Source organism: Chiroxiphia lanceolata (genome assembly GCF_009829145.1).
Source record: "Chiroxiphia lanceolata isolate bChiLan1 chromosome W unlocalized genomic scaffold, bChiLan1.pri scaffold_46_arrow_ctg1, whole genome shotgun sequence".
NCBI classification, from domain to species: domain Eukaryota; kingdom Metazoa; phylum Chordata; class Aves; order Passeriformes; family Pipridae; genus Chiroxiphia; species Chiroxiphia lanceolata.
In genome coordinates this window covers 516,832-532,660 of record NW_022476501.1, presented here as the reverse complement: position 1 = coordinate 532,660, position 15,829 = coordinate 516,832, and the positions used below count along the sequence as shown (strand labels likewise).

Genomic DNA, 15,829 nt, shown 5'->3' with positions numbered 1-15,829 from the left:
AGGACAAGTTGAACTCTTTGGCAGCACATGGCAAGAGCTCCTGCCACACACAACATTCTGCCAGCACATATTAGAGAGAAAAAACTGATTTAATTCTTAAATGAATTGTATTGAAATCTGGAGTGATATTGTCAGAGGTCTCTGTCTAAACTTTACCCTGTGGCTTCCTTTTCTGAGCAGACCCCGTGCTAAAAAGCAGCAGATGTCCAACAGCAGCTCCATGCCCCAGTTCCTCCTCCTGGCGTTGGCAGACAGGCGGGAGCTGCAGCTCCTGCACTTCTGGCTCTTCCTGGCCATCTCCCTGGCTGCCCTCCTGGCCAACGGCCTCATCCTCAGCGCCGTAGCCTGCGACCACCACCTGCACACCCCCATGGGCTTCTTCCTGCTCAACCTCTCCCTCACAGACCTGGGCTGCATCTGCACCACTGTCCCCAAAGCCATGCACAATTCCCTCCAGAACACCACAACCGTCTCTTACATGGGATGTGCTGCACAGGTCTTTCTGCTTGTCTTCTTTCTTGGAGCAGAGTTTTCCCTCCTCACCATCATGTGCTACGACCGCTACGTTGCCATCTGCAAACCCCTGCACTACAGGACCCTCCTGGGCAGCAGAGCTTGTGCCCACATGGCAGCAGCTGCCTGGGCCACTGGGTTTCTCATTGCTCTGCTGCACACAGCCAGTACATTTTCCCTGCCCCTGTGCCAGGGTAATGCCCTGGGCCAGTTCTTCTGTGAAATCCCACACATCCTCAAGCTCTCCTGCTCACACTCAGGCTACCTCAGAGAACTTGGGCTTATTGTGGTTACTGCCTGTTTAATATTTGGTTGTTTCATTTTCATTGTTTTCTCCTATGTGCAGATCTTCAGGGCTGTGCTGAGGATCCCCTCTCAGCAGGGACGGCACAAAGCCTTTTCCACCTGCCTCCCTCACCTGGCCGTGGTCTCTCTGTTTAGCAGCACCTTATTCTTTGCCTACCTGAAGCCCCCCTCCATCTCCTTCCCATTCCAGGATCTTATTGTGTCAGTTCTGTACTCAGTGGTGTCTCCAACACTGAACCCCTTCATCTACAGCCTCAGGAACCAGGAGCTCAAGGATGCCCTGAGGAAACTCATAACTGGGTGTTTTTCAGAAGCAAGAAACTCTCCTTCTTCTGCATGTTATGTACCTTATTAAAGGCCAATCCTGTTATAGATTTCGTTAAAGGCCCACCATATCTTCTTTATTTTTTACTCCTAGTAGGGGTGTTTTTTTGTGACAATTTGTTCACACCAAAAAATCTTTATACATATATAAAGATAGATATATATATATATATTAAAAAAATGTAAATATATTTATATATATATAAAGACCATTTCTAATTCAATGTTTGCCTTTCTAGCCTGGCCCAGTGGCTGTACAAATTGGCAATTGCACTCGCTGTGTGCTTAAACCAAATAAAGAACTCTGCATTGACTTGTTTGCCTCACATCTTTCCTCTCTGACTTCTCTGCAGCTGCAGGGTCGGAGCCTCTGTGCAGAGCTGGGCCAGAAAAGAGTCCCAGCAGAGCAGCAGTGCCAGGGAGCAGCAGCCCTTCTCCTGCGTGGCCTCCTCTCCCTTCCCTTCCACACTGTCCTGCAGAGCCCTGTGTTGTTGGAGGCCTCAGTGCTCTGGCAGTCGGTGCCAGTCCTGCTGCAGGACTGTCCAGGGACTGCAGGTAGGGACAGCCACGGGCACTGCTGGCCCAGAGCTGACCTCTGCAGCAGCACTACCATCCTGCAGGGGCATCTCCTCAGGCCAGGGCCTCAAAGCTTCCATCTGCTTTCCACTTGGCTCTCCAGGATGTGCCCAACTGTAGTGGTTTGGACTTCGTTTTCCCCCAGAGGATAAGAAAAGTGGTAGACCCCAAGGGGTGGAAACCCCTGGAAGTTTTGAATTTCTGTCCAATGAGCGCTCCTGCAAAAAATGTAAACATATCACAACCAGACCGGAAGAGAAGAGTTGTAGTTTGAGGTTAGAAGAAGGTGGCCATGTTATGAGCCACGAGGAAGGGGCTCTGAGCCCCACAGGGGGGCTTCGGCCCCCAGCCCCAGCTGGGGCCTGTGGGGACCTGGAACAGCATAATGCTGGGCTAGGTGCCTATAGTTATACTGGGAGATGTTTTCTCCATCGTGGGCAGTGGCTGTGGCAGTGGCCGGAGAAAGCAGCAGCCAGAACTGAACCGAAGAAGCAACAAAGACATGCAGCACCAGAGAAGGGACTCCTGGAAGGAGACCTGAGGGAAGGAGACTCAGCAGCTGAGTTCTACAGAGTTCTTGGGGGTAAGAACTGATACCAGACCCCCCAAAACTCCTTTGAGACCTCCTGGAAGGAGGAAGTTGATAGACTCTTACTTGAAAGAGCCTTGAAGTGCAACATGCACTGCAGAGAGGAGCTGAGAAGCTCGGACGTCCTGAGAGCTCAGCCAGGTCGGTGTGGGAGGTTGGCCTTGAGGCCCTCCCTTGCTGCAAGCTACAAAGAAGCTCGCAGCCTGAGACAGGGCACAGAGGCCCTGCAAGGAGCTTGAATCTCCTGAAGATACCAGACCGTCACGAAGACCCCCTGTGCTTCGTGATATGACGTGGTGATACGACCTTTGTCTGGGGTGACGAAGCCCACGGAAGACCACTCGTTTGGAGAGACGAGTGGCCGAGGGGGATACCCCCTCGTGTGTGCTGGCAGAGATCCAGCTATCAGCTGCTGCAAGAAACAGAAGAGACAGAGAGAGCCTGCTGCCTTAGAAGATGCTGCTGCTTAGTGACTGCTACTCTGAAGAAGCTGCTGCCCTAAGAGACTGGAAGGGATCTGTCCTTCTTTCCCTCCTGGACTTTTATTTGGAGGGGAGAAGAGATCTGATCCATTGTAAATACTTATGTCATGGTAGAGATAGTTGTAGTCGTGTGTATAATGTATTGTAGTATTTATTTGTACAGTCATTGTAATATATTCCCTTTCCCCATTCTGAGTCTGGTTGTGTTTTGTCTGGAAAAACCCATCTCACATTGGGTTGAGATGTGGGAGGGGGATGGAGCTAGGGAATTGGAATTTGGGCTATCTCAAACCATGACAGTTTATCAGATTGTTACTTAAAGATGTTCTAATACAGTACTGTGCATTAGTACCTCTCATTTTAAAATGTGTTAAAAACAGATTTTTTTTCCTTGATGTTTCTACAGAGTACTTATATTTTACTCTGCATTTCAGAGCTCTTTAATCCAGTGCTCACAAGCCAATCTACATCTTGATGACAGAGTTCCCATTTAACAACATAGACAGCATAATGCTACTGGTAATTAAGCTTTTATTACCTGCTTTTATACAGTGGTCTGAGCTGTAGTTTTGCTGTGGTGGTTCCAATTCCTAAATTAAAAGTATTTATACCATGTTTGTAGGAAGCAGGCCCAGTCTTCACATAAGGTTAAAGACATAACACTGGAATCTCTCTGCTGTGAACAGACACAAACATGTCTATTGAACCTGTACATTTTGGAATTTGGTTCTGTTGCTGTATTTACTTGGTAAAATGCTGTGGAACAGATTTGGAGAGGGCATTTGTGTTTCCATTTGTGAATGGTATTACTGCATTTTGAGGGTGTGCACTGATTTGTTTTGATCTAAGAGACTGCCACGCCTCGGTCCGCAGGGATAGGGGAAATTGGGACCGAGCACTGCAGTTAGGGTTCGGACACAGTTGAGGTCTCGTGATGCAATGCCAGTTTATTCAAGGGAAACAAGGGTTTAAAAAACCGCGGTTTGAGGGGTGGACGCTAAGCAAGAGATTGACAGCTTAGGGAAAGATGTGGTAGGGGGACAGGGGAGAGATGGGTGGAACTCTCGAATATCAGAGAGGGTTGACTAATTGTAGCTCTCTCTGCACTGTGATAGCTACAGCTTATCAGTAACAGAGGCATGGGAAGACAGGGGAGAAGAAGAGATAAACAGCTTTCAAAGGGGAAGCCTGAGGGAGAAATAGGGACAATATGGGAGTACAGCAGGATCTATAAATTTTTACAATAAACTGGGGTGTACAAGGGTTCATAAGCACACAACAGCAAACTGGGGAAAAACTGCCAGTCTGCTGGGTGGATTATTCAGTGAGTAAAAAGTCCATTCAGACTCCATTAATGCTTTTCCAGGCCACATATCTCTCCCATTCTGTCTTTTCATCCATCGCATCTCCCCCTTCTCTGTTTTCAGTCGTGGTGACATTCACGGAGACACTGCGGATGACCATCTGGCGAACACAAATGACAAAGCACGGCAAACAGGCACACAAGAACACAAGGGCAAATAGGGAAATCACTAGCATGATTATGATTTTGCGAGACCAATTGGGTAAAGAGGGGAGTTTTATCCAATCGAAAAGTCCATCTAATCCTTCATCACGGGACTGGTGGATATCTTTTACAAGATTCTTTAGTTGATGTATGCTTTCATAAATTGATTGTGAGTGATCTGAAAAATTCATACAGCACATTCCTTCAAAATCCTGGCACCCATGACCGTGTGCCAGGAGTAAGAAGTCAATGGCTGCACGATTTTGGAGACTAATTTCTTTCAGCTTTTGAGTGTCTGCTAGCAGACCCTCAATTGCTTTCGTGGTTGCATTCGCTTCTTTAGTTAACCAGCAACCAAGGTGGGAAAGTAAGGAAAGGGCATGGGCAGTTCCTATCCCGGGGATAGGGAAGGAAGCCCAAAAGTTTTTCATGCGGGACCAAATGTGAATGCTGGAATCACAGTCTGCTGGGAAGGGTAGGGGTGGTGGTGGAGTAATGATTGTACCTACCACACGTGGTGCTGCATTAAGGGGAGGAATGACTGGGTTCTTTGGGGCTACATTTTTTTTAGGGTTGGGAGACTTTCCTCTTTTTATACGGAGGGACCTTTTGACTTTATTTTTGGGAACAATCGATTGATCTGCTAATTGAAACTTCGCCGGGTTATACAGAGCCAGCTTCCCTACTGTACAGGGACCCCCTTCCGGGTAGGCAGGAATACCCTGCCACGCCCGATCCCCGCACAGGAGGAAAAACCCTTCGGGGAGCTTCATGTTCCTAGGAACGTGCTCTGTTGGTACTGTGGTGGCAATTGAATTGTTGCACCACGGCGAAGTGGCCCCTTTGTAAATTAATTTATTGGCGGTGACATTGTGGGGGGTAAATAGGTGGGGTTCTGTGTGCCGATGGAATATAACACAATTGCCAGTGGGTAGCGAACCGAGCAAATCTATTTCTTGTGGAGGGATGGTGGTAAACGCCTGCCTGGACACCATCTGTGCTAGGGTGACTGAATTTAGCTGTAAGAATCCTAGACTCCGGGTTTTTTCCACGAATGTGTCCCAGTCTTTGCCTGGAGTCACGGGAATCCCTATAAGGCAGGTTTTGAATGGATTACTAGCACTGGACAAGGTCAGGCACAAGGTGTCAGTGCCTGTGGCCTTGGCCAGGGTTACCCAGAGGTTCTCGGAGGGCTGGTTCATCCAATCCCTCAGAGGGGATGCAGTGACGTTGGTGACAAATCTGAGAAGACAGATCAGGATAGCGTAGGCCTGGAGAGTGTGCATCCTTCGTCTCAGTCCTGGTGTATCTTCACTCTTCTTGCGGGGACCCACTTTGGTCCGTTGTTGCCTGAAATACATGCGTACCCCTTCCCCCAGGTGATTAAGGGGAAAGGGCCCGTCCACATCTCTGTAATTGGATCTTTAAACATAACTTTTGCTTTTTGCTGTGATGGAGTAAAATCTGATTTGAAATGTCTGTCTATTGGACTTCTGTTTATGTGAGTGTCTTGTTCCTCCATCATATTTAAAAAATTTAAAACATACATAACTTTTTCTAATCTTTCTTGAGGGGTCAGGCCAATACTCCCCCTCTTTTGTTTTTTGAGCAAATTTTTAATGTTTTGGTGAGCACGCTCTACTATGCCTTGTCCCGTGGGGTTGTGAGGGATTCCGGTGGTATGGTGTACCCCCCATTCTTCAAAAAACTTTTTTGTGTCTGCAGATACATAAGACGGTCCGTTATCTGTTTTCACCTGTTTGGGGACCCCCATCCTTGCAAATGCGGACAGAAAATGCTTTTTAACATCTCTGCTCTTCTCACTAGAATGTGCAGTGGCCACAATTATTTTTGAAAAGGTGTCAATAGACACATGTACATACTTTAGTTTGCCAAATTCTGCTACGTGCGTGACATCTGACTGCCAGATTTCTAGGGCTGTCAAACCCCTGGGATTGGTCCCCTCTGGAACCATCGGTGCAAGCATTTGACAGTCAGGACACGCTTTCAAAATTTCTTTGGCTTGGGATAATTTTAGTCCGAATTGTTTTTGTAACGATCGTGCATTCTGATGGAAAAACTCGTGTGAAATTTTTGCCTGTTGATAAAGGTTAGGGGTGACCACCATACCTGCCAAATGGTCGGCGATTTGGTTTCCCTCTGCTACAGGACCAGGCAAAGCAGTGTGTGATCTGGTGTGGACAATGTAGAAGCTGAATTTTCTGTTTTCTATTAAAAACAACAATTTGGTTAACAGCTTAAAGAGATTTTCATTAGACACGTTTTTTAGATAGGAATTTTCAATCCTTTTCACCACACCTACAACATAGGCTGAATCTGAAACGATATTAATTGGTTCTTCACTAAAAATTTGAAAGGCACGAACAACTGCTGAGAGTTCTACGATTTGGGGGGAACCTTGAACTTTATGTATATCCTGGTGCCAATTGCCATTTTGCTGCCAAACAATAACTGCATTTCCGGTTCTCCCTGAGCCATCAGTGAAAAGGGTTTTTGCATTTTTAATTGGTAAGTCTGATTGCACGATTTTTAATTTCAGAGGAATTGGAATCAATCTTTGCAAAAACGGGCACGCCGGGAGATGGAATTTGATTTCTCCCGGGTAGCCTCCGATGGTAATTTGAAAATCAATAGAACTCTGCATCAGTTTTTCCAGGTGCTCAGAGGTCAGTGGAAGGTAGATGAAATCTGGCTCTTCCCCACTGAGTTCTAAACACCTGGTGCGGCCTTTAAATATCAGCTTGCCAATCATTTCTGCTAAGGTTGTAATTGTTTTGCCAAATTGATGAGGGAGGAATACCCACTCCCATAAGCAGAAGTCTCTATTATCAGTAGTAAACTGACCCAGCAGGGCCAGTGGTTGTCTCTGTTCATTAATTATTACAAGGGAGGATGGCAGTCCCTCCATCCTCCTAAAAGACTGTCTCTCTGATATTTTTCTCTCAACAATGGCAAGGGATTTCTCAGCTTCTGTTGTTAATGATCTAGGAGAGGACAGGCCAGCATCTCCCTTCAGCAGCTCAAATAATGGGTGCAGATCACTGGTTGTGATCCCCAGCACAGGTCTAATCCAATTAATGGCTCCTAGCAGCTTCTGGAGGTCATTCAAAGTTTGGACTCGCTTGTCTATTAACACTGACTGAGGCTTGATAGCCTTCTCTGTAATTTGGAGCCCAAGATACTTCCAGGGTGCTTCCCTCTGCACTTTTTCAGGGGAGATCTCTAATCCTTTAGAATTTAGAGCTTCAATGGTTGAATTTAGGGTTTTTTCTACAACTAATTGTGTTTTGGCACAGATCAACACATCATCCATGTAATGGAAGATGATTGACTGCGGAAATTTTTTCCTGATTGGTTCTAACGCTTTAGCCACAAACATCTGGCAAAGAGTTGGAGAATTTTTCATCCCCTGGGGAAGCACTCGCCACTGGAACCTGCGGTGAGGTTCACAAGCATTGATGGCAGGGACAGAGAACGCAAATTTGACCGAATCAGCCGGATTTAGGAATATGTGAAAAAAGCAGTCCTTAATATCAATAATTACCAGAGGCCATTCAGCAGGGAGCATAGATGGAGATGGCATCCCCTGCTGGAGGGCTCCCATGGGTTCCAGGACTTCGTTTACTTTCCGCAGGTCCTGGAGAAATCTCCAGGAGCCTGAGGATTTTTGAATTACAAACACTGGGGTATTCCAGGGACTGCTGGAAGACTCCAAGTGCCCTTTTTCTAATTCCTGATCAACTAATTTATTCAAAATTTGCAGCTTTTGTTTGGGCAGGGGCCACTGATCCACCCAAACTGGCGTTTCTGTCTTCCAGCTCAGTTTGGGGAGCTGCAAATGCTCAGTGACCCCTCCTAAAAATTTTCATCTGGAGACAGGGTTCCCAAAGTGAGCTCCCACTGCTCCATTGCGTCCCTTCCCCACAGTGTGATTGGGATGTTAAGTACATACGGTTGGAGCGATGCTGGTCTCCCCTCTGGTCCATAGACTGTTAGTACCTCTTTGCTCCTGACAGGATACTGTGATCCTCCTATCCCACTGACTCTGACGTTAGTAGACTGAGCTGGCCAGCCATTTGGCCAGTCTTTGGAGGCAAAGATCGATATATCAGCACCTGTATCCAGTAAGCCCTCTACTTTGACTTTCTGGGGGTGCTTAGGCTGTGAAAAATAAACCAGACATGTTAGAAGTGGGCGGGAGGTTTTCACTGAGGTAGTCCAGTGGACTTCCCTCAGCGCTTCCTCCCTCTGCTCCTCGTCTGAGGATTTCACGCAGAGCAGGTCATCTGTGGAGATCATCTTTGCCACGGGGAAGCGTTCATCTAGCTGCACAGGAGGGAGATGCACAGTTAGGCATATAGCAATGTTGGTATTTGTAAGTCCTGTCAGGAGGGTGGGTACAACAATGATTCCCTTAGCCACTGCTGAGAGATGTGATATCATTAGATATGTTTTGTCAAGGTCTACTGGGGCAGATGGCCTGACTTTGGCCAATTGCTCATAGGAGCTTAGGTGTGTTGAGGGTTGAGTAACAGAGAGAATGGTCCAGTTAAGGGGAACACATTGATTTTGAACTGGAACAGGGTTTGCAAAATTAGGGGAAACACACGGAACAGGAATAGGGTCTGTTGGATTCAGGGGAATAGGATCTGCTGGAGGCTTTGGGCTTACAGGGTAACAGGGTGAGGTGTGGGGCGCAGGATTGAGCGGAGAGCAGGGGTGATTTGTGTCATCGCGCCCCCCCGGGCGCTCTGCTCCCCGTTTCCCTGATGTTCACAGGAGCAGGGGCGAAGATCAGGCAAGGATTGAAATGTGACTTTTTTCCTTGGCCCTGGGGATCTCCTGGGGGGCAAAGGTTCACCATTGAGGTTGGTTATGGACCTGCAACTAGAGGACCAGTGACGCCCTTTCCCACACCTCCGGCATAAGGTTTTAGGTAAATTTGGTTCAGGGATTAATTTAGGACAGTGCTTTTTAAAATGTCCTTTCTCCCCACACTCAAAACAATGCTGAGGCCCTGTAAAAGCAGCAGCCAATAGACGTGCCTTATGGGAATTAGAGCCTATGTTCTTACAGGCTTCTATCATTTCTAGTAAGGAGGGATTTTTTAACATTTTTAATGCTTTCTGGCAGTCCTCATTAGCTTTTTCAATAACCAATTCATTAAACAAAATTTCTTGACTCTCTTTTTGATGGACTTGCCGGCTGATTGCTTCTCTTAACCTGGTTATAAATTCTACAAAAGGTTCTTTTATACCTTGGTTAATAAGAGTGAAGGAGGGTGTCTGAACATAGGCATTAGCTACCCTCTTCACAGCTTCTAATGCCAATTCTTTGATTACTTCTAAAAATTTGGGGTCAATTCTAGCTTGATCCTTCCTACTAGAATAGTTTCCTTCCCCATAAAGCATATCTATTGCCTGCTGGATAGGAATTCCTCTTCTTTCCATTTTTTCATTCACATATACAGTAATCAGTTTTTTCCATTCAGCCTCAAATACTGAGGACTGCACTGTGGTGAACAATCCTCCTATTACTGCACGAATATCATAAGGAATTAATGTATAAGCAAGAAAAAAGGATTCTAGCAGCCCGATGGTAAAGGGTGCTCCCAGCCCATATTCAACGATTGCTTTTTTAATGTCTTTGAGCATGGGGTACGATATGGGTCTCCACTCCGGGGTCTTTCCTTCTTCTACATAAATAGGAAACGCTTTCAGGAATTCGGCATCCTTAGCTGAAGCAGCCTCTTCCCTGAAAGCCTTCCAGATGTCCGGGAGTTTTGGCTGCCATTCAGGGGAGTCTGTGTCTGGCTGCAGGTACTGACAGGCAGGGTAAGCCTCTGTGTCTGAACCGGGTTCAGGGTAGCTGCAGGCTCTGGTGCTGTGAGGCTTATGGGCGCGGCCACCTTTCCGAGAAGAGGCTCTGACTTTCGCCCTGCCCCTGCTTCTCGCTACCCTGCTGCCCCGGTCAGGTGACGGATCTGGGGAAGAGGCGGGACTGGAGGAGGTAGGCGTATCTGTGGGCAGGCCGGGGGAGGGATCCCTGACGCGATCGGGCAGAGGCGGGGGCGGTCTAAGGGCAGAGCTTCTCCCGTTCCGCGCGGTTTTTTTCTGCGCCGCCCCTTTCTGCCTTTGCTCCGTGCAGTCCCTGTGTCCCTCCTCCTTGATATCCTTTTGAGATCGCCGCGATGGTTTCTTCCCTTCCCTGTCACATGGTGTATCTGTCTGCCCAGTGTCCATCTCCGCCCTTTTAGTTTCAGTTTCTGGGAGGCTGATATCCTTGTTCATCACCTGGTGCTGTAGCACCATGAGAATGAGACGCCACCCGATAAGAGCTTCTTTGGCTAAACTGTCTCCCTTATCACTGTCCCGCCAGAGGTCATATCCCACAGCTTGCCACTTCTCGATATCAGTGTCCTCGGCAAGCTTATAGCTTTTGTGGTCAAGCCATCTGGCAAGCGCTTTAGCTGATCGTTTGTCTAGCGGATGGCCATGCTCTATAAGAAAATCTTTCAAGCGCCGATATACAAATTTTTGAGAGGTCGAGAGAGTGAGTCCCATGGTGCAGGTCCCCACTCCAGTCTCGGATGGAAAATCCTCTCTTTCAGTGTCCAATCGGGGTATGGGTGATGGGGTAGGGCGCAGGGAATGTCCCCAGCAGCTCACCTTGTGCGGTGCGTTGACCCGCGCAGCTTCTACAAGCCCGCAGCCATCCGTTCTGCTGGAGAGGACCGGCGGGGACGAGCGCCTTCCCCGGCGTCGCCTGAACCAGAGTGCAGGCACAGGAGTTCTCTCAGTATGAGAGCCCTCAACTGTGCCCCACGTTGGGCGCCACTCGCCTCGGTCCGCAGGGATAGGGGAAATTGGGACCGAGCACTGCAGTTAGGGTTCGGACACAGTTGAGGTCTCGTGATGCAATGCCAGTTTATTCAAGGGAAACAAGGGTTTAAAAAACCGCGGTTTGAGGGGTGGACGCTAAGCAAGAGATTGACAGCTTAGGGAAAGATGTGGTAGGGGGACAGGGGAGAGATGGGTGGAACTCTCGAATATCAGAGAGGGTTGACTAATTGTAGCTCTCTCTGCACTGTGATAGCTACAGCTTATCAGTAACAGAGGCATGGGAAGACAGGGGAGAAGAAGAGATAAACAGCTTTCAAAGGGGAAGCCTGAGGGAGAAATAGGGACAATATGGGAGTACAGCAGGATCTATAAATTTTTACAATAAACTGGGGTGTACAAGGGTTCATAAGCACACAACAGCAAACTGGGGAAAAACTGCCAGTCTGCTGGGTGGATTATTCAGTGAGTAAAAAGTCCATTCAGACTCCATTAATGCTTTTCCAGGCCACATATCTCTCCCATTCTGTCTTTTCATCCATCGCACTGCCATATGCATCATGTCAGGGCTCCAGTCACAAAAGATTTTGTAAGAGTTGAGCTGCATTCTAAGAAATTATTGTCTTTCCATTGTTGGTTGTTTTTTCTTTTTTTCTAGCCAGAAAAAGCCTGTGTCTGTTTTTGCTGGTAGGGGCAGAAACCCTTTGAACCTGGAAAATAAGTATGGGATCTTAGTTGTAATTTTAAGGCAAGCTAGTAGTTTTTGAGAGAAAAGATGCATTCCTAATTCATTACTGATTCTTTCAACATGGAATTCTGTGAGTATGTTTCAGTGCAAACAGTGTCTCTAAATTTGAGTATGGTCCTTGTGTTGGAACAAGTTTAATCAGGGACCTTTCATATGACAGAGAAGAAAAACTCTGAGCTGGCTCTAAATGAGGCTGAGTTAGTCCACTCTAATCTCTTCACACTTACAGAGGAAATGGATCAATTCTGGAGCTTTGATTTCTCTTTCTTATATCTAAATACACACATCTAAACATCCAAATGTTCACACATGGTGTATATATAATATATATATATGTGACAATGCAGCTCTAATCTGTACAGGAACACACAGAGCTGTATTCACTCCCAGTTTCACCCACGATGTTAAGGAATGGATTTGAGCGCTCGTTTTGTTAGGAATGTCTGGTTTTCTTTTTCCTAGCTAAGTAGAAAAGGAGGCTTTAAATTTTTAAATAGTTAATTAAATAATTTTTATGTTTTTATATATCACATTATATATACACACATATTCATATATGTGTGTATACACTATCCTGTGTCCCTTGTGTGTTCCATGCTATGGAGTGACTATATTTTTGTTCTAAGCTAATTCACTGCTGCTGTTTTGGTTACAACTACTGTCAAGCAGCAAACCTGTAACATGCCAGAAACAGGCTACAGTGGGTTGAAGACACAGCTTATGTTTGACTGTGTGTAAATACAGAGAGTTAGTTGGGTTTATCTGACAGCCTGGCAGAAAGAGAGAGGAGCAGGACAAACTGTTTTCAGTAACTGTGCTGTTCAGACACCTGATAAGATGGAGAGGGCTTTGGAACTACTGAGATGCTTTGAATAAGAAAAGAATAATCAGGTCCATTGGCACTGGCTTATCAGGAAGGAAGTAAAATGCCAGCACTTTTACATGAGCAAAAGGAAATGTTTTAGACACTTTGGGCCATTTTTCCATTGACATTAAATAGCAGGGTGCTTTTGAGTGTGCTGTAAGGAGTGGAAGGATTTATTACCTTGACAGAATGACAGGTGAATGTGTTCAGAGAGGAGTCCTCAGCAACAGGAACAGCTCTTTGGATAAGTGGCCACATCTATTCCTGCTTTTGGTAGAGATTCAGGAATTCTCTCCTTTCTTTCTCCGTGCAGTGCAGTGGCTCACTTACAATGTGCAGTTTTTCAGAGTGTCACACACTTGTGCATTTTGTAATATCCTGGCAGCATGTTTGATATTGGGTGTGTAACAGGCTGTTCATAAAATAATGCTGGATCATTGACTGGTGTGTCCTCTGCCTTCAGTCACTGGGTATTTTCATGGTCCAAAAAGAATATATCTCAGCCTGTGCTGGGAAGGGAGGGTGTGATTCACCATTAACTTACCCCAGCAGGCATGAAACATGCTCAGATGCACTATTATCTTCTCAAGGTTTACTGATTTTTATTTCTTTACCTTTTCAAAATTTATTTCTAGGTTCTTTCACATGCTTACAATTAATTTGGGGATATTAAAATTCGATGACTGATAGTGCATGAACATATTTGATTGATTTTGTATTATAATCAATTCCTGTCAATGAGATCCCTGTGACACTGAAATCAATGTTATGTGATTGAACCAAGGCACCACTGTTCTGTGCATTAGGTAGCAGTTGGGAATTTAGGAACTAAATGTTCACAAGCTATAAATGGAGAAAATGTTTAGATTTCAATAGCCCTTTGTTTGGCATTTATTCACCAAAATATGTTTCTTGGGAAAGTTAATTTTCCAAAGGGCAGGCTGTCAGTAAAAGAAAGGTCATTGATTTAATGTTTATTAAATTTTAGCTAAAAACAACAGGCTCCATTTGGATGTAAAAGAATTTAAGTATTTACTGCAGGCAACCTTCATACTTTAGAGCTGTTGCTCAAAGGTTTCATTCTTCTATGAAGATGTCAACTGTAAATATAAAAATGCCTCCCTGAAAATGTAATGGTTTAAAGATTCTAACTGAAATAAAAATTCGTACCTAGGGAAAGCACTATAATCCAAATAAAGTGGTCTTTATTTTTTTCCTGTGGAGGCTGTACTTGAAAAGAGTGCTTCAAGGCAGCAGGGTTGGTAGGGAATGCCAATTTTTATTTATTTATTAATCTGCTCTCCCCCACAGATGATGATAGTCCAGTTTTGGAATCAGCAACACACTTCAGCCACTAATACAAGGCAATATGTGAGCTGCTGCCACTTCCAAAATGCAGTATCCTGGCATTTCAGTCAACTTTATAATCTGGCAAAAACCCACTTGGCAATATTAAAATCTACCTTCTGAAGCACTTCTATTTCTGAAAGCTTTTGATGTCTTTTTATATCTCTTTAGCATATATTCAATTTCTTAGGAGCAGTGGCCAGGATGTTCACTTGATGGATGACTGGGGGGGGGGAGTCTCCCCCCACCCCCTACTATTTTTTCCTCCTCTTTCATTTTAGAAAGAGGTGTGATAATTGTGCATTAGGTAATGCTGGAACATGAATCCTGCAGATGCAGCTGTTTGACAACATTAACGTGGGGGGTTTGTACCATTGTTAGGGAAGTTAGCAGAGATTTTCCAAGCTGAGAAGGACAGCCTGCTGCCAAGCTCTGGCATCTGTCTTAAGAAACCTTTGGCTTCAAGGATGCCCTGAGGGAAAGGATGACTGGATGCTTTTCTGAAGGCACAAACTGCCTGTTTTCTCTTCCATAGCATTCAGAATGGGACTCCTTGTTCCAGCCTGCCTGCTCAGGTTTTTGTGGTGCTGGGTTAAGGTTTTAATGTGGTTTTTGTCCTGGGATAAAGTTGTGTACAGTGAATATTGATTATTCATCCCATGTCTGGTTCATTGTCTACATCTTGAATTTGACCCAGAGTCTGTGTAACTGAGGAATGCATTGAAACAAAGTCAAGGATCATTCAGTGACTTGTTTTTGTGAGTTCAATCTTCTGAGACCTCTGATGAGTCTGGCAGGGCAGTGCCTGTGTGCAGAGGGACAGGGAAAGAGAGTCCCAGCACAGCAGCAGTGCCAGGGAGCAGCAGCATTTGGCCTGTTGAGAGCTGCTCTTTTTCTCCTGCCCCCCTCCCCTTCTGGGCCTCAGGTGAGGCCTCAGTGCTCTGGGCCTTGGTCCCTGGGCTGGGCTGGGTCAGTCCTGTGGCCATGGCACTGCTGCCATGAGCTGGGCTCCACTGCACTCTTTCCACCACACAAGGGGCTCCATTTGCTCCGGGCACAGCCTGAAGCCTCAGCTCTTCTTCCAAGGGGCTCTCAAGAACAAGGCCAAGGACCAGACTCTCCAGAGGGTCCTTGCCTTGCTGGTTTCTCCCTGGAGTCCGGGTGCTGTCCTCAGGGTCCCACTGTGGGGGCTGAGGGGCTGAGGCTGCTCCAGCTGGTGCTGGTGGTGGCCAGTGCCCCTGGAGATGGCAAATGGGGCCTGAGGAGCCCAGGGTCAATTCTCTGCTGCTGTGCTGGGGAGCGGGGCTGGCCCTGGGGCTGCAGGAGCTGCCTGAGCTGCTGATGTGCTGAGCATTGCAGCCCCAGAGGGCCTGTCCCTGAGCTCCATGGCCTCCATGTCCTGCTGCAGGGCCAGCCCTGAGTGTGCTGCTCTGCTGGGCTGGGGCAGGGGCAGGGAGATGGGGGGACCAGGGAGGGGCTGGACTGGGCAGTGCCAGGGAGGGGAAAACCCCAATGTTGAGCTGCAGTGTGGGAGTGGGCAGGGTGGGGGCTCTGCAGGGCTGAGGGGCCTCCAGCCCCTGGCAGTGGCAGCAGGAGCCAGGCAGACACTGCCCCTGCTGCCAGGAGCTGGGGGGGGGGTGTGCAAGGGAAGGACTCGTGTCTCTGCACAGCCCTGGGGGTGTGAGCAGGGCAGGAGCCCAGTTCAGCTCTGG

General features: G+C 46.9%; 1 protein-coding gene across 1 annotated transcript; it reads left to right on the top strand.

Annotated features, from left to right (window-relative positions):
- Window positions 1–202: 202 nt before the first annotated feature.
- LOC116781442 (olfactory receptor 14A16-like) lies at window positions 203–1,234 on the top strand. The gene has a single exon (XM_032677114.1). It carries the CDS (start codon window positions 203–205, stop codon window positions 1,172–1,174), a length of 972 nt encoding a protein of 323 aa, XP_032533005.1. The 3' UTR covers window positions 1,175–1,234.
- The last annotated feature ends 14,595 nt before the right edge of the window (window positions 1,235–15,829 follow it).